The sequence below is a fragment of the Micropterus dolomieu genome, linkage group LG10, assembly GCF_021292245.1.
Source record: "Micropterus dolomieu isolate WLL.071019.BEF.003 ecotype Adirondacks linkage group LG10, ASM2129224v1, whole genome shotgun sequence".
NCBI classification, from domain to species: Eukaryota; Metazoa; Chordata; class Actinopteri; order Centrarchiformes; family Centrarchidae; genus Micropterus; species Micropterus dolomieu.
In genome coordinates this window covers 446,086-467,403 of record NC_060159.1, presented here as the reverse complement: position 1 = coordinate 467,403, position 21,318 = coordinate 446,086, and the positions used below count along the sequence as shown (strand labels likewise).

Sequence of the window (21,318 nt, the reverse complement as noted above, 5' to 3'; positions counted from 1 at the left end):
GGTATTTTTGCATACAGGACTGGAACTGGTTAAATAAGCCACTTAATGAAATTAAATGATGCCCCAGAGGGGACTTTTTCTTATTCTGAGCTGAGGAAGAGTTGTGATCAGATTTCTGTCAGCAGCTGGAGGTAAACATTTGTTTTTCTGGAGGATGTTTCTTAGTAGTGAGCTCTAATTTAACAAATCCTACTATTAAACTGATGAGGTTCATGACATCTGTGATGGCTGGTAGAGGGATAACCCACACAGCTCATTATCTTTAAACAGCTACATCTTTATAGTCTTGTCCCTGCCAGGTCAGAACAGTCCATGCTCCAGCAACACAGAGACAAGAAACTAAACTTATTTTCCTTGGTTTTATTAAACGACTTAAAATACACTTACATGTCAAGGGATTACCATTAGGATAAAAGCACAGGTTAGACAAACAAAATGTATAGCTACGATGTCTGCTAAATCTGTGAGGAACTACATGCTAATGATAAAACACTACCAAATAACTTATCAAAGAATTAATTCTAGTTTACATTTGAAGTCAAAAGTCAATGCAAATCAGAAGCAACAGGATTTTTTTGTGTATGTGCAAGCTGCAGAAGAGACACACAGCTGGTAGAGCTTTAAACATGATAACTAGAATACCACACGTGTGCGCCTGGTAATGGTACCAGTAAGTGAACTACGAGCTGCTCTCCTCTCAGTGCCACTGCTCATACACAACTCCATCCATCAGACATCGTCACATCAAGTTTTAAAAAGAAATGCATGCAGCTCTGTCTTTATAGGAAGAAAACACAGTCAGCACTAGTAATACACAGGATATATATACAATGGCAACAGCATGGGGAACCACTACAGCAGGCTGCTGAGGACTCATAATGACATTACACCAGAAGAGACTGGGCTGCAGTCACCTGGGACTGGACACATTTAAACAGCCTGTTTGGCTCTTTGTTCATTAGCCCCAACGCACGACACACATAGGCCACAACCACCAAACTAAACAGTCCCGAAACAATCCAGCCAATGTGAGTGTAGCCCCGGCCCCTCCAGGAGTGAGTGATGCACGGTTAGAGACCTACTGTTTTACTAATTGCTGAAACTAAACACAGGTGAGGCAGAGTATGAAGGTTGGTGTTCGAGCGTTGTGCGTTTCAGTCAAAGTCTCTGTTGACCAGAACCAGCGGAGCTGCCAGCGTCCAAACGTAGAGGGCGATGCAGATCCAGCTGGAGGAGATCTTCACCCACACAGACGGCCACTTACTGGTCATGGCCTCATAATTGGAGTCGGGGCTGCAGAGAGAATGATGGAGGAACACGTCAGCTGACACATTTATACTCTGCAGCTATCAGTCTGGATTCCAAAGAATACATAATGCTAATATTCAAGTGACAGTAGCTTATATAAATATGACTCTCCAGTGTCAACAATGGCAGCCCACCAGTCTAATTTGTTCCGCCATAGTTTCAAAATAAACATTAATATAATAAACATAAATATTTTTACATATCTCATAATAACATTAAAGACATCTAACGTTGTGTTTTGTGGCTGCTGCTGTAAGCTCGGACGCTCACACACTTTGGCATCCTATTCGAGACAACCACCTTTCTTTTGAGGTAACGTTAACAGTCTGTTTCTGTCACTCATTTGAGAAGGCGATTAAGCTAGCAGCACATAAATTTGGAGTGCACACATATTAAAGCCTTTATAGTAAATCCACTGAAACGGACCAGTGCGAGCTGACAGGCTGTGTTAGCGACTTTTCTCTCTTTACAAAGGACAAGTGTTGCAGTCTGAGTCTGACCTGAAGAGAAGCTGTGAAGTCTTCATGTTATGCAATACGAGAAGCACATATAATATAATTCATCAAATTGGGTCAGACTTGATGAATTTAGAGAGAGAATACACATGACAAAGTCCGGTTTTCAAAATAAGGTGTCTATACAGTATGGAAATAGGATTAACCCGAGAAGGTCCGAGAGCAGGTTCACACTGAGCATGTGACAGACGTGAAAGAGTCTCGAGACGCCGTGGTGAACGTATGTCTATGCCTGAAAAATCATCAAGCATGACCCGTTTGGCGATTGGCGATGGGTCAGTTATGGTGAAGGATATTTCAATGCTGTGAGCTGCACAAATGAAATCCATTGTCCCCCATCCTGGACAAACAAAACCATAACCATGTGCATGGACAGATACCAGTAGTAGGGAGTAAGGAAATACATTTGTTTTTGTGTATTTAGTCTGACTCAGTCCCACACACACACCGTCCTGTTGCCTCATACACTCACTACAGCACCACATGTGGATTCATCTGCCGCTGAAAGTAGTCCCCAACAAATGCACTTCTGTCCTGTTTGAGGAACATTTGCTAAAAACTGTCATTGGATTAGTCAAAAGTAACAATAATACAGAACAGAACAGACTGTGGCAGTACTGGGATGAAGCCACAGCAGCTCCTCTGCAGTGTGAAGCCCACCTGTACCAGTTGGTAAGCGTCATCATGATGTAGAGTGATGCCAGGAACAGCATGAAGTGAAAAAAGGAGTAGGAGTAGGTGACGCCTTCCCTCTCATTGTCCACAGCTCTGCTGAGGCCGCTGCCCTCCTCAAAGCCGTCAGTCTGAGGCCCATCCTCGATCAGTGCAGACTCGTCACTGGTCAGAGTCAGCTTGTTCACCTGGGCGTTGGAGGAATTCCGAATACTGATAGACAAACAGAGGAAAAGGGAGAACATAGAAAACATGGTGCCTTTGAAAACAACACAGAGACAGACAGACCAGCTAATTTTTACTAAACATTGTTCACAAGCTGATAACAGCACAGATAAAGCATTTCCTCACCTGGAGTAGAGGACACACATGAGGAAAAGTATCAGTCCCACAATCCCCTGGGCATCCCACCACTGAACCACATGGTCCGAACCTGTGGGACTGGTGCTGTTCAGCCCGATAATACCCAGAAGACTCGGGTTACATTTCCTGTCTGAGACACAAGAAAAGAGTCAAACTTGCTGTTGATTCAAATCCTGATGTGTTGTTGATAGGGTTGGGCCAATAGACGATGCCATGAAGCACGAAACTTTTGAGGTCCCTATTGAAACTGAAGGGATTATTAGGGCCCGAGCACGAACCGTGCAAGGTCCCTATTGAAACTGAAGGGATTTATTTTTAAGGCCCGAGCACGAACCGTGCGAGGTCCCTATTGAAACTGAAGGGATTTATTTTTTCCTGCAAAGTAACCTCAAGTTTGGGGGCCTAAACATGCTCGAAAACTCACCATACTTTGCACATAATATTTTATGGGTTTATTTATGGGGCAAAATGGCTCACTAGCGCCCCCTACAGAGCAGCTCCAGTATATGCAACATGGTCACATCATACCCTGACATGCTACAAGTGTGAGGGCCCGCCCAATGTTGCTTGCAGCTTTAATTAGGGCCCGAGAATGAACCGTGCAAGGTCCCTATTGAAACTGAAGGGATTATTTCTTTCTTTCTTTCTTTCTTTCTTTCTTTCTTTCTTTCTTTTTTCTGCAAAGTAACCTCAATTTTGGGGGCCTAAACATACTCAAAAACTCACCAAACTTTGCACATAATTCAGACGCGGGGGTGTCGTGCATGGGCGTGGCAAAATGGCTCGCTAGCGCCCCCTACAGAGCAGCTCCCGGACAAAGTTTCACCTACTTGTATGAAATTTCTGCGCCACCTGCTGGCAACAGGAAATGACCTTTAACGAAGCTGCCGCTGTGGCACGTTTCACCTACATGTATGAAATTTCTGTGGCACATGTATCATGTCCAGACGTACCAAAAAGCCTTTTGGAGCGATGCCCTAAACCCAACAGGAAGTCGGCCATTTTGAATTTTATGGTCATTTTTGGATGATTTACACACTCCATACTTTAACGAACTCCTCTTAGAGAATTAGTCTGACTGACTTCAGATTTTCCTTGTCTATGATTAAAAGTTGTACAAACGGTGGGTTTTCGTGCGAACACATCTACATGTTCAGTTATAGTCATAGTGCGAAGTGTTTTGTAGCGCCACAAAGGGGACACAGGAAGTGATGATTAACACGTTTGTGCAGCGTCCGAAGACCATGGCAAATTTACAGCCACACTGGCAGAATCTGCAAGGCGGCCACCTCACACCTCGACGTGCTACATGTGCGAGGGCCCCTCCCAACGCTGCTTGCAGCTTTAATTGTATTAATAAATACACCTGCATCCGACTTCTACACCTCACTGCAAACACACAGGTTTGCCCCCCTCCCCCCCATCTGCTCAACCTTCTCTATCAGCAATATGTTGTATAATGTCGCTTAAAAGACAAAGAACTCTTCTTTTTTCTGTATTTTTCGACCCACGATCCGTTATCACGGCAGCAGGTGTGCCACCTGCCGGCTTGTTAATGAAGTAGCCTTTCAAACAACCGAAACAAACATCTGCACTCTTAATTATAAACGCAGCACTTTTGTTTTTGCCCCCATTCATCATGAGTTGAACTCAAAGATCTAAGACTTTCTCTATGTACACAAAAGACCTATTTTTCTCAAATATTGTTCGCCAATCTGTCAAAAAAACTGTGTTAGTGAGCACTTCTCCTTTGCCGAGATAATCCATCCACCTCATAGGTGTGGCATATCAAGATGCTGATCTGACAGCATGGGGATTGCACCGGTGTGCCTCAGGCTGGCCACAATAAAAGGCCAGGCTTATCCAAAGCGACTTACAATTGCTATACACGTCAGAGTTCGCACGCCTCTGGAGCAACTAGAGTTTAAGTGTCTTGCTCAGGGACATGTGTCAAAGTGGTGAGTTGAACCCGGGTCTCTCACATCAAAGGCGTGCGTATTATACACTGTCCAATCACCCCCAGCACCCTCAGTGTACAGCATAGGATAGGATCCTGCTAATTGGGGTTTACAGGAAAAACACAGATCAATACTTACTTTTCAATTCCTACGACCCACTGGAACATAAGCTAGGGGTCATCAGAACCCTGCACCACAGAGCCGGATAACATACCAAGTGCACAAACCCGAAAGAACCACCTGAAGGGGGCCTTCCAGCCTGTGGGTACCCTAAATGGACCTTTGTGAAAAAAGCCACAAAATCCAAGAAGACCAACACTACAGGGGATAAAGAAGAGTAAACGCAACAACATTGTGATGCCATTCATGTCTGAGGTATCAGAGAAACTCAGGAGGATATTCTAGAAACACTACATCCCTGTGTTTTTTAAACCCAAGAACATGCTAAGACAGATACTGGTCCACCCGAAAGACACACAAACACAAGAGAAGCAATCTACTGTATGCAGTCCAATGCAGTGCGGAATGCACAGACCTGTAAATTGGGAAAACTAAACAACCACTACACAACAGTTTACTTACATCTGAAGGACAGAGGACACTCGTTTGCTGATCACCAGGTGCACATTTTAGACAGAGAGGATGGATGGTTTAAAAGAGGTGTCAAGGAAACCATTTACAGCTAAACTGAGGCTTTTTGAAGACCCTTTTCTCTCTCTCTCTCTCGCCTGCCATTCACCGCTCTTGTGCAGAGTTTTGCGTGCATTCCGTGCGGGTCTATTTCAAGTAGCCAGCTTTGCAAAATGGCATGATCCTTATTTTGCAGAGAATCTTTGACTGTGAGATTGACAGTCGAATCAGGCTCCGCCCATCGAAGCATCGAATCTTCGACTATTTGGGGTCAACCCTATAACAAGCATTACCTCTTGGTCTCAGGTGAGGTTGCCAACAACGGTCGTTCAGACTTGGCCACGGGTGGTTTTAACGACCATAACGACTTTCATTACAACAATCAGGAACTCTAACGAACCCGCAGTAACGATGATCTTGACAAACGACCCCACAGAGGTTAAATAGCTGAGTTTCCTTACTAGTCATTTCATAACTGAAGAAGTCTCTTGGATGAGGGAAGAAATGTCTTCTAGTATCTTCAATCAAGTCAAGTTGCCCCACTTTAACCTTCTTTGGATAACCATGACCTGGATGACTGAGAATCTTCAGACATTTTCTCATGCAATATCATCTCTGCTGAGTCAGCACACATAGCACCTTTTCTCACCTCAATGATAAATGAATTCATTTTAATTAAGTTACAAACTCCTGAGCTTTAATAGCTCATGTTTTTCAGCAGTTTTCCTGTTCATGTTCAAAACTTTCTGCTCATTCATAATCTTTCCCACATAGACTATCTTTGCTCTCGGACATTTTGAGAAAATAGTCGTAATATTACAAGAATAACGTCATCATTTAATGAGAATTCATAATATTTTTAAACAGTCTTTATGCCTGCTCTATACTCTGCTGTGCATTAGCCTGCATTATTGCTCTACTGATTTGATAGTACTTCGTCTTTGGGACTGTTCTACCAGATGTGAGGTGGATGTGAATAAATAAAAACTTACTGAAAACACTTTTGATCGGGCAGAAATATCACCACAATTCCACACAAATTTTCACATCAGCACCTCAGATAAAGTGCAGTCACAGTCTCAAACAGAGCAAGTTTACGCCTCAGATTTTAGATGTTTATTTTGCAAAACTGTTTCAGTTAGTAACCGCAACTCAGGGCGAGACACCGGTGTCGTATTGTGGAGTTCACTCGTCACGACTCCTTATTATTAGTTATAGGCTACATTTGTTTTTCACTGCGGGAGAAAAATGATGTGTAGCGTGAGAGAGCGTGTGAAAATTGTCAATTGCGTGAGTCCCACACTCAATGCCTGAGAGTTAACAGCTCTGGTGTTACTAAAAAGTTAAGCAAGCTAAAGCTTTGCTAGTCTGCCTAAAGCCTATAATCCACTGACTCTACGGCGCATTACGGCTGCACCGCGGTTGCTGGAGCCAATCGCGGCCGTTATAGTCAATGCTCGTGAGACCACCAGCTGCGGCTGCAGCGCGTCCCAGAAGCGGCTCTCTGCAACGCAGAGAATAGGTGGCAGGTCTCTTTTTGCCGCTAGCCGCATCAAGCAGCACAGAGCAGATCGAACCAGGCAGGAAGTCAGACACAGAATGACAGAGAGAATCCGGTCAATTTTCAAAATAAAACTTCCTGTGGCGACTCCCGATCGCATAACAGCAATAAACACTGTAAAAATGAACACAAAACGTAATCATTTAACAACGTAGCCTACTTAATTACAGTAGAAGCACAAAAACACTGACTACCAAATCAATGAAATCTAAACAGGCTGCACGCTACGCTGCTGACACGCTTCTGAGACGCTTCCAGTGGACTTTGATGCCAGGCTATCCATGCATCAAAACCGTGGCGCAGCCGTAACGTGCCCTAGCCGGAGTCAGTGGATTCCCGGAGTAACTGTTAGCTCCTGACCTTTGCCTGTCATATGGTGTTTAACACTTTTTTTGACCAGAAATTTAATTTTTCTCTGTGTGTTTTAGCTTTTCTCTTTTTTGGCCCCCTGACAGGCTGCCGTGTTCACTTCAAGCGACTCGCTTCGCATTTGCAAGTCCTGCACATCTGAATGGCCAAATGTTTCGACCGTATCATTTTCACAATAACTGCGGGGGGTGGGTTATCAGATGACAAGAATGAAATATGTTTTATTGATAATAAAACATTTATCATAAATATACATCTAAAAAGTTTTGTTATTCATATAGGACACAGCTGTCATCTTTTACACACAGCAACTCTGTGTTCTGCACACTTGTTTCTAATGATGTGATCAAACCCTGGCTAGTGTAGTGGCAATATCATCCTTTGACCAAGCTATAGGTAAGGGACAGTTTCTCTACCCTCATTCAATCTTGGGGCTATATAACACTGAACATTGTCTTACTTTTCTGGGTGTTCTTTGGAATTTTGTGTTTGAGCATGACCAGCAGGATTATCAGCTGGCAGTACATCGTGTCTCTGTTACAATGTCAGCTCGACTCGCCTTTGTTTGGTTTTCCATTGTAGAAAAGTTGTACCTGTACCTGCTTCCAGGTACTTTTTTTTGTATCACCTCACCTCCATCGAGGTTCCAAGCGAGCTGAGGGATACTAAAATGTAACATGAAAACAGACAGACTGCTGATTGGTCAGAGAGAATATTCACTATTCACTGCATCATCATTGCGTGCAGACAGAGGCCAGCAACAGAAGGTTTTATATTTTACAGTTTTTATACATTATTTCATCACCTAATCCACTTCTCGTAAGTTTTAAGGTGAGAAGCTGTGTAGATTTCGAATATTGACAGTTTTACGAGAAGTGATGGTGGAACAAAAATGTGCTTGAAAGTTTTCGGAGTTGAGGAGCTCCGCAAGTGGCTGCGGGGGAAGCCTGCGCCAACCCGCGGGAGGAGCGTGTGAGGCCGGCCAGCCGCCCGCTCACAGAGCCCTCTGCTCCTGCCGTCACACAGACAGCTGCAGCAACAACGGCAGAGGAAACAGCTGGAAGGTTTTCATACCGCTTATCTGTCTTTACATTCTGAGGAATGTTGAATCTTAACTTAAAAAAGAGAAAGCTGTGTGGATCGCTGGTGTGTGTGTCGCATTGAAGATTACGTCGCGGCAGTTGTGTGTAGCGTCGCTATGACGACAAGCTACATACCATCTCTGGGTACTCTGCATTGGAAAACGGAGCAGGGCCGAGTAGAGTCCAGTCTATCGATTTGCGCTATGGTAGCATTTTTCGGCAAGGCAGCATAGATCGTCAGAAACACCGGCAACAGTTCAACGTTTAGTCCTGATGGTAAGATGTGGAACAATGATGTTGTGTAGTTGTGGACTTGTGAGTAACTTATACCATCTGCTAGGTTACGGTCGCAGTCTGAAGCGGCTTTGATTTGGATCACACTACCTTGTTTCTTACGACCCGCCCTTCTCTGCTTCTGATTGGCTAGTAGTCCTTACCTGGGAACTGCGCATGTGCGTAAGATGCATCACTCTGTAGCTCAAGAGCGGAGCGTACAACACATAGGGTGAAAAGAGGAGCTGCAGCAATGTGCAGTATGAGAAAAATATGGTGTATGTAAACCTGTTCTGGTACAACCCCTAAATAAGATTTTGAATCTGAAAATGAGCATAATACCACCTCATTAATCCAATAAAGGAATTTTTCTCTGCCTGGTGGTGGAAGGAAAATTTACTAAGGAAAATCTCTTACAGGCAATGGAATTGGCTGCGGATAGGTGTGGACTGTTGTTACAGTCAGGCTGCATCCAGCACACCTGAGGGTGTTCGTCCTTTGCTTAGCAAGGGACAAGGTTTCATGTGATGTGGATGAAGTCCTCTGGCCAGACCGAGCACAAAGACATGATGCTGAGGCAGAATGATTCTGTCATTGACTTTGATTTGCAGTTGCACAATATTTTTAAGTGTAATAGGCTTTTCATTTAGAGTTCTGTTATTTGGGCTGAATATACAGATATTCAATACTGTATGACTTGCAGTACTTAGAGTATTCTACATATTTATTGCAGTTGTGATGACTATATATTTTTTAATTGGAATATGTGTTTCCCATCCGCAAAACAAAAAAAAATTATGTAACTACATGCCGCTGTTTTCTCAATTTTTTAATGTAGTGTCTAAGGAATGCTCTGTAGTGTTTTACATATTGACTGGCTACGTTTATGTTTTGAAAGCATTGTTTGATTTTAAGCATAGATGACATGGTTTTGAGAAGATTGTTTTATTTTGCCAAAAGAGTCAGGGGTTTTGTGAATGTAGTTGAAAGATTGGGTTTAAAATTTCAAGAAAATGGTTTGAAGAAATGTCTCTTAGCAATTGTGAAAAACTGTAATACAATTCAGACACATCTGTTCTGTGAGGAGAAGCTGTGCTCTGTCAGCCCTCTAACACACATACCATTTTTATGTACTCCTCCCAGTGCAAAGGGAATGCATAAAGCTCTCTATATAGTAATGTTAACTTACCAGGCTCATTGGTCATAGCAGACCAGGTCAGGTACATGGTGTACAGGGTAACCAGGGAGGACTGCAGCAGCCCAGACCTGGGCTGTGACTCCTTCACACAGAGAACAGCAGGCATTAGCAGCAGGCAAAATAAATCTAACACCAATTCTAACAAGCAAAAGCACTCAGCTCTATCTGCTGAGCCTCATGAAGGCAGGGGCACATGACAGTTAAATCAATAATGTTAGGCACAGATCTTCCTCGATAGCTGCATTTATAATCCATGCCCTTCCCTCCCAGCTTTGTACAATGTATGTACAAATGTAAAATTCTACAGCTTTCTACAGATCTTCCCACTAAGATTAAAAAGTGAAAATGTAAACATTAAGTACATCCATATATATATATATATATATATATATATATATATACACACACACATACATACATATACATATACATACACATACACATACATACACACACACACACACACAGAAACTGAAAACCCTATAGATAAAGCAAGTGAAATGTGCTGAGGGAACCCATGGCTTATTCCCCAAAATCAATGTAAAAGAGAAGTGGTATAAACCTGGATCTGAGGCAGAATAGACATGACGGAGGCAGCGATGCAGAGGAGCATGTTGATGCTGATGAAGACCTTGTTCTCAGTGCAACCATCAGTGTGGGTGTAGTAGATGTAGAACATGACCAGAGATACCAGAGACAATAAGTAGTTCACTGTGGTGACGGACAGCAGAGCTGTGTACACACAATACAACTTCATTACATATGTGAAGTGGCAGAATAACAGGGTTAATGATTACGGCAAGTCCAGAATGCCACGAGACATTCTGACTGGATCTCTTAAAATGTATGTTTGAATGAATTAGTATTACTCTTAATTTCATCATTATGACTTCTAACGCAAAGTCTTAGAGTCGTTCTCTTCCGGAGTACAATACATGTGTGTCTTGGAAAAATAATGACTAACTGATTGTCTTGTGATGACTCATTTTCGCCTGATGTCACACTTTCAGGATTGCAAACTAATCATTGGTGAAAACAGTGTCAAAGATCAGTTTGCATCCCTGTACTACATAAATAGGTGGTTTTGAATGGAAGTAAATGTAAATGCTCCGTATAGCGCCTTTCTAGTCTTTTTGACCACTCAAAGCGCTTTTACACTACATCTGCATTCACCAGTCAAACACTGAGCCTAAGTGTTCAAACAACTAACATTCACATACATTCATACTCGGAACAGCCACCAGGGGCAATTCGGGGTTCAGTATCTTGCCCGAGGACACTTCGACGTGCAACCAGGGGGAGACGGGGATTGAACCGCCAACCTTCCGATTAACGGCCAACCCGCTCTACCTCGTGAGCCACAGCCACCCCAGTCAGAAGTCCTGATTTTAATTTTTTTCTATTTCAAGCCCTCCGTGTGTCACATTTTGGTTTTATATCCCTCCCTGCCACTTAAAACAGCCAAACCACAGCCGACAAGCTGTCAATAACAGAACTCTTTTAAAGTTGTTTTCATCCATATGTTTAGGCTGTCACCATACCTGCATACCAGCAGCGAGAGTTGCCCTCTTCCATCTTCTCCACCCACGATTCATTCCAGGAATGGGCAAAGTCGATGAGCAAAACCAGCTGGATGAGGATGAAGCAGAAGGCTCCTGCCATGCCAACATAGAACCACACTGTGGAATGCAGCAAACAGAGAAGGAAATTTACGACACCGTCACATTATCTGCAGGCTTTCACGCAGCCAGAAAGACATTTAAGGACTTTTTTCCTACCACTTTAAGCTGAATTAAAACACATGTCTATGTAGACCTATTCTGTGGTAACCATGCTGGCCAACAAAAAGCTTGCTCTTGGTTGGTACAGGGACAAATGAACAACGTCCAGGAAAGACCACAGATCTCTGTTTGTCTTTTTTCTTTTGACTGACTCATATCAGCTTCCATTTATAACAGTACAACTTTCATCTTTTTAGCAACATATTTTAGGTCTGTTCAGCTTCCAAGTTCTCTTTTAGTGAATTGCAATGCCATTGAGCTTCTTAATAGTTTATTATGCATTTAATTTCAGCTCTTTTCCATTTTCTGCAACCTTAACTAGTCCCACAGCTTTTGATGTAGAAACTCCAAGTTGTCCGGCTCAATGGGGAATGGGGTGCTATTACTTTTGTAATTGATACCTTGAATACTTTCCAAAATATTCCAGGTTTTCCAGGAAAATTTTCCCATTCTAAGTGAATGGAGAGACTGTCGAAATCCTCCTCATACCTACTCCACTTTGAAAGCTCAACAGTTCAGCATACTTTCAGCTACATACTTGATTTAAACAGTAAATTGGTCACAAGAAGTTAATCTATTAATGATGTATTCAGCGTTTCGAAATATTTTATGGTTTGTTCACTGTCGCTGTTGAGCTCTTTTCTGAGTTTATAATGGGTGTGTATTGCGTGAGTTAGAGTGGGCATTCATAGCCTTGATCTACGGTCACAGAGCTACAGACACTAAAACCACAACAATGGGCAAGAATAGTTACCGGTAGTGAAGGGACCTTCTGAGATGAAAAAGGATCCAATAGTGATGGCAGCAGCTGCAGCAAACTTAAAGAACCAAAACCTGTAAGTGACAAAAAAAAGTCTCAAAATATTAGCTCCCTGACAACAGTTCGAAACTCAGTCTCTGGCAAAGACTCCAGGATTCAGTTCCTGCATGGATTAGAGCTGGAATGATTAATCATCAGAAAATGAACTGGTGATCATTTTGATAATAATTCAAGTAATTTATAAAAGCAGCAAAATGCCAAACATCTCCTAATTCCAGCTCCACCTATCTGAGGATTTGCTATCTGTTCTGTATCAATGCAAACTGAATGTCTTTTGCGTTTTGGATGGTTTGTTGGACATGAGTACTTTAAAAGACGCTATCCAGGGATTTGGGAAACTGATGGGCACTTTTCAAGATTTCTTTCACATTTTATAGACAAACAATTGATTATTCAAAAGAATACTGGTCAGATCAATCAGTGATGAAAATAATAATTCGCCCTATATTGGATGTTTCAAAGTGCAAGTGACCTTCCACACAATCTGTGTCCACTGGATGATGACTTCAGAGGCTGGGAAAACAGGCCCTGCTGGACCATATGCAGATTTAACAGAAGTCAAATTTACAGATTTTTAAAATAACATGATAAATATACATCGCTGGTAGTGATTCTTGTCATGTGGATTTGCATAAAGGGTTAAATAGCGGAAGTACCATCACAGTGTTTCCCATTAATTAACGAGACCATGGCGGCTCGCCATAGTCTCAAAATGAACCGAAAATAGTTTTACATATCTCATAATAACGTTTCACACCTCTAACATTGTGTTTTGCGCCGCTGCTGTAAGCTCGCACGCTCACACACTTTGGCATCCGACTCGAGACAACCATTACGGTAATGTTAACGGTCTGCTTCTGTCACTCATTTCTGAGTAGGCAATTAAGCTAGCCGCGCCTAAATTTGGTGTGCACACGTATTCCAGCCTTTATGGTAAATCCACTGAAACAGACAGGCAGGTTCGTAACTTTATCCTGTCAGTTTCTCTCTTTACAAAGACAAGTGTTGCAGTATTAAGAGTCCTACCTGAAGAGAGGCTGTGAAGTCTTCATGTTACGCGATACGAGAACCACATACAACATAGATTGGGTCGGACTTAATGAATTTAGCGCGAGGAGGATAAACGTGACAATGTCAGGTTTTCAAAATAAGGTGTCTATAGAGTATCGAAATAAGATTAATTGGATTATATCATGCTCACAGAAAGTATAAAACATTACATGTGTCCATTAAAAGTAAAAAAACAAAACAATAAAATGTTAGGGAAATTACTTACTAATTCTAAATAAATCTGTTGACTTTTGTTGCCATTTCCTCACCATTTATAGCTATACAATGGGTTTATGATTAAATAGTTTGCTAGAACAAAACATTGTTCACAAGAGTGCAAAGGTTTTCATAGATAGCATCTTAATTTTGCACCCAATGCATTTAACTTTAAAATGTACAAAATTTTCTTCTGGGGGGGCATGAGTTCCTATAATGCAGATGAGAAGTCTAGTAAAGCTTGTGGATGATGGTTGCTGACTTACCCATTGTGCAGAGCAGCTCGGGGGTCCTGGCTACTCTTCACTTTGATCATGAGCAGAGAGAAGAGCAAGAAGAACATGGCCATGCCGAAGCAAATACGGTACACAGCCTTGTAGCCAACCAGCACATCACAGTTAACGTGTCCCTCCACGCCAGGAATAGACGAACCCATTCCTCCTTCACAGAAACCTGGAATCTACAACAGCACACAGAACACAAACTAGTCTGCTTGGTCTTTGCAATGTTTTTATTGTACTAGGGAGCAAGTACATACATATTTAATACATACCACAAAAGGTTTTAGCTTCTCAGACAAAGCTTTAGAACCGCAGGAACTTCCTCACAATAAATGCTCCTTCACAATAAAAGCACCAACTTGTCGAGACAAGACAAGACACGATATTGGGTTCACGAGGTTGAGACGAGATTTTAAAACAATTTTTGAGAAATCTTCAATGCCAAATATGAAACTTTTAAGCATTAAACAGTTAATTTCCTGCATTCTGGTGACATCTGCATCAATTTATGGTGAAAATGTTTTTACTTATGTAAAGGGAAACAATTCAGGTGGCAGATGTGACAATTCAAAATCTAAAACTAACACAATCTAATGCAGTGCAGCTCTCAGACATTCTGTGCTGCTTTCGGATATGTTTCTCCTGTAGTTCAACCTTTCTCATGTAATATCATCCCTGCTGAGTCAGCACACATGCAGATGTGAATTAGTCTTCCCTCCTCTTTTGTGTCTTTGTTTGGGGAAATACCCTCTTTAAATGTTCTCGTAGCACCTTTTTACCTCAATGATAAATTGATTCATTTTAATTCAGTTAGAAACTCCTGGACAGCGCTGTGACCCAGTGGATAGCATTGAGGCCTCACAGCAAGGAGGTCTCTAGTCGACACAGGCCTCACTGTGTAAAAAACTTAATGAACCCACAGATAATCATTAGCTCAATCTGCAGTGACTGCAGCTGGTTGTTTATCTGTCCAGCTGCTGCATCCTATTCTGGTTCATTCTGAGTGCTCTCAGAGCTGTAAAAAGCCACCATACACAAGCTACTTACAACACTGTTAGCTAAAGAGACAGATATCTGTGGGAGAGATGACAGAGAGCTAGTGAATAAGTCCAGAGTGGATAAGGACACAAATAAAACTCCACATGTTGCTCTGTAAATAAGTTCACCACATCAAATTAAAAGGTGATGATGTTAGTGTTGTCACAACTTGTTTCTGCTGCCCCCAAGTGGCCAAACAAAAAAGCAAAATCAGGCTTGTGACTTCAAGCCTGCTGTGTTTGTGTTAATCACAAAGCTTGATCTGTATTGCTGTCATGCTGCTGATGGAATACTGACTGAGTACACTGATGACCTTTTGTCTCTGCAGGGATCTGTTGGTGACCCTGGCCCTGGGTCAGGTCCTGTCCTTGTTAATCTGGGCTATCGGTCTGACCAGCAAGTACCTGGCTGATGACTTCCATGCTATGCTATCCACCAAAGCGTTTTTTTCTGACGCCAGCGTCTTTTTTCAGTTCATTCCTATGGGAGCGCTGCGTTTTTCCAAGCTGGTAAAAAAGGGGCCTTTAAAGATGCTCAAAGAGCCACAAAACTATGCAGCCAGACTCGAACGGGTAATGTTTCAATTTGATGTCATTTTTAAGACTGAGAGTTGCACGTTGGCTCTATAGCGCCCCCTAAAGCCTTTTTAGCAGTCACATGGCCAGGGATAGTCAAACCCTCACGAGACTTTGCACAGTTGTTTTGTATTGGCTGATATGGTTTGGAGGCGTGGTTGTGGAAAATTGTCTCAATAGCGCCCCCTACAAATTTTCAAAAAAGTAGCCCCTGCCGTACGTTGCACCTAGCTGTGCAAAACTTGAGTAACCGACGTATTTTCTCCACACTTAAAAATAACCCTCTTGGAGCCATACCCTAAACCCGACAGGAAGTCTGCCATTTTGAATAATTTACAAGTGTTTTCACAAGCGTGTAATTAAACCTCTTCTGAAAAAGCCCAAACTTGATCCGGATGTTTTAGCCAACTTTAGACCTATATCTAACCTTCCATTTCTCTCTAAGATCCTGGAGAAAGCAGTTGCTAAACAGCTGTGTGACTTTCTACAGAGCAATAGTTTATTTGAGGATTTTCAGTCAGGATTTAGAGCTCATCATAGCACAGAGACAGCACTGGTGAAAATTACTAACGACCTCCTTACTGCATCAGACAAAGGACTTGTCTCTGTACTGGTTTTATTAGATCTTAGTGCTGCATTTGATGCACCTATTGCAGAGACTGGAACATTTCATTGGCATTAAAGGAACCGCTCTAAGCTGGTTTAAGTCCTATTTATCAGATCGGTTTCAGTTTGTACATGTTAACGATGAGTCCTCCATGCATGCCAAAGTTAGTCATGGAGTTCCTCAAGGATCTGTGCTCGGACCAATCGTCTTCACTTTATATATGCTTCCTTTAGGCAATATTATCAGGAAATATTCCATAAGCTTTCATTGTTATGCAGATGATACTCAGTTATATCTATCGATCAAGCCAGATGAAACTCATCAGTTAGCTAAACTTCAAATGTGCCTTCAGGATGTTAAAACCTGGATGACCTGTAATTTTCTAATGTTAAACTCAGATAAAACTGAAGTTATTGTTCTGGGGCCTAAGCACCTCCGTGACGCATTATCTAAAGATATAGTTTCCCTTGATGGCATCGCCCTGGCCTCCAGCAACACTGTGAGGAGTCTTGTCTTATCTTTGATCAGGACATGTCATTTAAGTCTCACATTAAGCAAATTTCAAGGACCGCCTTTTTTCACCTACGTAATATTGCGAAAATAAGGAACATCCTGTCTAAAAATGATGCAGAAAAACTAGTCCATGCATTTGTTACTTCTAGGCTGGATTACTGCAATTCCTTATTATCAGGCTGCTTGAAAAAGTCCGTTAAGACTCTTCAGCTGATCCAGAATGCTGCAGCACGTGTTCTGACAAGGAACCAGAAAAAGAGATCATATTTTTCCTGTCTTAGCTTCTTTGCATTGGCTTCCAGTAAAATCCAGAATATAATTTAAAATCATTCTTCTTACCTACAAAGCTCTTAATGGTCAGGCACCATCTTATCTTAAAGAGCTCATAGTACCTTACTACCCCACCAGAGCACTGCGCTCCCATAATGCAGTGTTACTTGTGGTTCCTAGAGTCTCCAAAAGTAGACTAGGAGCCAGAGCGTTCAGCTATCAAGCTCCTCTCCTGTGGAACCAGGTTCCAGTTTGGGTTCAGGAGGCAGACACCATCTCCACATTTAAGAGTAGGCTTAAGACTTTCCTCTTTGATAAAGCTTATAGTTAGGGCTGGCTCAGGATAGTCCTGAACCATCCCTTAGTTATGCTGCTATAGGCCTAGACTGCCAGGGGATTTCCCATGATGCACTGAGCTCCTCTCTCCTCTACTTTCTCTCCCTCTGTATGCAACCTCTTCCCATTATTGCATATTACTAACACAACTTCTCCCCTTTCTGGTAGTCTTGTGCTTTCTCGTCCCTCTCCTCTCTCCTCCTATCACTTCCTGCAGGTGTTTCTGGCTCTGGAGCTGTGGAGTCTGGATCTGTGGTTGCGGGTCACCTGCTGCCCCCGAGTTCCTGCTCGACACCCTCTGCTGCAACGACTATTGTTGCTAGTCCTATTGTTATTATTGTTATGATCATTAGCATTACGACTGTTACCATTAACACTACTTTAAATATCTGTACCATTTTTCATTTAGTCTATAGCAACATCACCTTTACTGTCTGTACCTCTGTGTGGATATTGTGTAGGCTGCCTCCCTCCCCTCTCCCCCTCTCTTCCCCCTTCACCCCAACCGGTCAAGGCAGATGGCCGCCCACCCTGAGCCATGGTTCTGCTAGAGGTTTCTGCCTCTTAAAGGAAGTTTTTCCTTGCCTCTGTCTCCTAGTGCTGCTCTTGTTGGGAACTGTTGGGCTTCTGTAAATAGCATCATAGAGTACGGTCTAGACCTGCTCTGTTACGAAAAGTGCTGTGAGATAATTGTTGTTGTGATTTGGCGCTATATAAATAAAATTTAATTGAACAACACTTTAAATCACCGCAATATTATTATAGACTATGCCTATGCCTGTTTAATTAGGCATTTACTCTATTTGCAAATTTCTGTCTCCCTGCAAGTGTCATCTGCAGCTGTGCTACTGTCGTATTTCTGTAGTGTTACAGTTTAATCCTCATTCATAAAATATGACGCTCTGCTGACAGCGGACTTGTTCATGTCTGTGATTGGTCATCTGCTGCTAACACCGCTTCTTTTATGTGAACGTGCTCCCGGCTGGATTGGGAAACCCTGGGTTAACTTACCGAGTGTATAACCAGCTTCGTGGTGCCGCTTATCCCGATCACGATTGTTAGGGTTAGTGAAGCCAGATAACAAAAACATATCCTGGGTTTGTTGAACTCGCTTCGTGGCGCAGGCCTCATGTCACACTCTGCATTTCTGTCTCTGTTTTCCCCTACACTTGCGCTCTCTCTCCCTGCCTGTGTCTCATTAGCCACATGTCTTTCACCTGTGTTGCTCCCGCCCTGCTCGTTAGTCCCTGTGTGTGTGTATATATACCTGGTGTTTCTGTCTTGTCTTTGTCGGGTCATTGCATGCTGTCTCCTGTTGTTGCTGTGTGGTCTCCTGTTTGCTTATTAAAACCACTGAACCATACCTGCTCCGCTCTGTGTCCTGCGTTTGGGTCCTCCAACCTGCCTCACCCATACCAGACCGTGACAGAATGACCCGAACAAGACAAGGACCCAGCAGACGCTAAAATGGAGAGGGAGAGGTTTCTGGACGTCTTGGCTGAATTGTGGACTATCTGGCAGTTTGCCTCAAGCCGCAAATCCCGGCAAGCCGCTCTCACCAGGGCCCACCAGGAGGCGGCCACAAAGCCATGGTTGCGGCGTCGGTTGCCAAGGTGGGCAAAAAGTTTTTTGAGCACCAGCACCCCTGCGGCTAGCCCCCAGCCTACTGCTGTTCCTCGTGCTCCGTCGGTGGTCCGACCGGCACCTGCTTCGCCGGTGGCCCAGCCGACTCCTGTTCCTCGTGCTTCGTCGGTGGTCCGACCGGCACCTGCTTCGCCGGTGGGCCAGCCGACTCCTGTTCCCTCGTCGGTGGTCCGACCGGCACCTGCTTCGCCGGTGGCCCAGCCGACTCCTGTTCCCTCGTCGGTGGTCCGACCGGCACCTGCTTCGCCGGTGGCCCAGCCGACTCCTGTTCCCTCGTCGGTGGTCCGACCGGCACCAGCTGTCCAGTCGGTGTTCAGACCGACTCCAGCACCTCGTGTCCGGTCCATGGTCCCCAGCCCAGCTGTCCAGTCGGTGTTCAGACCGACTCCAGCACCTCGTGTCCGGCCCATGGTCCTCAGCCCAGCTGCTCAGTCCGTGGACCTCAGCTCAGCTGTCCAGTCGGTGGTCAGACCGACTCCAGCTCCTCGTGTCCGGTCCATGGTCCCCAGCCCAGCTGCTCAGTCGGTGTTCAGACCGACTCCAGCTCCTCGTGTCCGTTCCATGGTCCCCAGCCCAGCTGCTCAGTCGGTGGTCAGACCGACTCCAGCTCCTCGTGTCCGGTCAATGGTCCCCAGCCCAGCTGCTCAGTCGGTGTTCAGACCGACTCCAGCTCCTCGTGTCCGGTCCATGGTCCCCAGCCCAGCTGCTCAGTCGGTGTTCAGACCGACTCCAGCTCCTCGTGTCCGGCCCATGGTCCTCAGCCCAGCTGTCTCGCCCGTGGTCCTCAGCCCAGCTGTCTCGCCCGTGGTCCTCAGCCCAGCTGCTCAGTCCGTGGACCTCAGCCCTGCTGCAGCTCCAGAGCACCAGAGCTTTGGGTGCCGACCTCCGGAGAGGCCTTCCCGTCGGCCTCCAGTGGGTTTCCAGCCTCTTTGTTGGCCTTCCTGTCGTCCCCCTGAACAGTCCAGCCTCCAGGGCCGTACTCCGGGACGGCCACCTGAACTCTGTGGTCCCTCTGGTCCTCCCGCCCAGTTGGGTCGTCCTCCCAGACGACCTCCCGAATTCTGTGGCCCCCCTGTTCTGCCCAGCCTGTTGGGTCGTCCTCCGGGACGGCCTCCCGAACTCTGTTCTCCCCCTGATTTGCCCGGCCTCACGGGTCACCCTCCGGGACGACCCCCTGAACTCTGTTGCCCACCTGGTCCGTTGGGTTATCCTCCAGGACGACCCCCTGAACTTTTGTTCCCCTCTGGCCGCCTTGGACGGCCTCCTGAACTGCCTTGCCCTGCCGGTAGTTGGCCCTTTGAGACTTTTGGTTTTGTTTTTCTGGCCCTCCACCTGGCCTCCCTCCGCCCACCCTGGGCCGGCTTGACCTGTTTGTGTTTTTTTTTTTGTTTGTGATGTTTCATTTTAGGACGTCAGGGGCCGTCCTTTTGAGGGAGGGGTACTGTCACACTCTGCATTTCTGTCTCTGTTTTCCCCTACACTCGCGCTCTCTCTCCCTGCCTGTGTCTCATTAGCCACATGTCTTTCACCTGTGTTGCTCCCGCCCTGCTCGTTAGTCCCTGTGTGTGTGTGTGTGTATATATACCTGGTGTTTCTGTCTTGTCTTTGTCGGGTCATTGCATGCTGTCTCCTGTTGTTGCTGTGTGGTCTCCTGTTGTTTGCTTATTAAAACCACTGAACCATACCTGCTCCGCTCTGTGTCCTGCGTTTGGGTCCTCCAACCTGCCTCACCCATACCAGACCGTGACACCTCAGAGCCGTTTACCAGGTGGGCAACGCACGTATGTACATTTTCAGATTATGATTGTGGCTTACTTTGCGGCAAGCCTTCAACTCAACAATCAATCATGATTTCAGTTAAATGTTAAAGTTGCTGTTACTGGTACCTTGTCTGTGGTCTGCTGGGAGAACACCACATAAGTTTAGTTTTACGGTGGACAGACTGTGACATTAAAGAGTTGTTTTCTTTTAGCTCGAAATAATCCCATACTTTTTCTTCGTCCCTGCTATTTTCTGTCTCTTCCTCCTCTTTGCAAACAGCACCATCATAATCACGTTGTGTTCACACAGCGTAAGCGTGACAATAAATGTCCATGCGAAACAGTGTACTATATAGTTTAAAAATATCGATTAAACGAAGCGCCAATGCAAAGAATTTGCGTCGATGCATTTTAGTAATCGATTTAATTGATGAATCGTTTCAGCCCTACTGCTATGACACACCTTTCACCTACGTAATATAGCAAAAATCAGGAACA

At 44.3% G+C, this 21,318-nt stretch overlaps 1 protein-coding gene across 1 annotated transcript in view; it reads right to left on the bottom strand.

Moving 5' to 3' along the window:
* Positions 1-345: 345 nt before the first annotated feature.
* Positions 346-21,318, bottom strand: part of serinc1 (serine incorporator 1) — a 28,146-nt gene continuing 7,173 nt past the window's right edge. Inside the window, exons 3-10 of the mRNA XM_046060925.1 lie at positions 14,063-14,256; positions 12,465-12,544; positions 11,471-11,608; positions 10,492-10,661; positions 9,921-10,011; positions 2,847-2,988; positions 2,484-2,708; positions 346-1,293 (exon numbers count right to left, since the gene is read on the bottom strand). Of these exons, the coding sequence (XP_045916881.1) occupies positions 1,155-1,293; positions 2,484-2,708; positions 2,847-2,988; positions 9,921-10,011; positions 10,492-10,661; positions 11,471-11,608; positions 12,465-12,544; positions 14,063-14,256 (1,179 nt within the window). The 3' untranslated portion in view covers positions 346-1,154. The remainder of the gene's footprint in view (positions 1,294-2,483; positions 2,709-2,846; positions 2,989-9,920; positions 10,012-10,491; positions 10,662-11,470; positions 11,609-12,464; positions 12,545-14,062; positions 14,257-21,318) is intronic.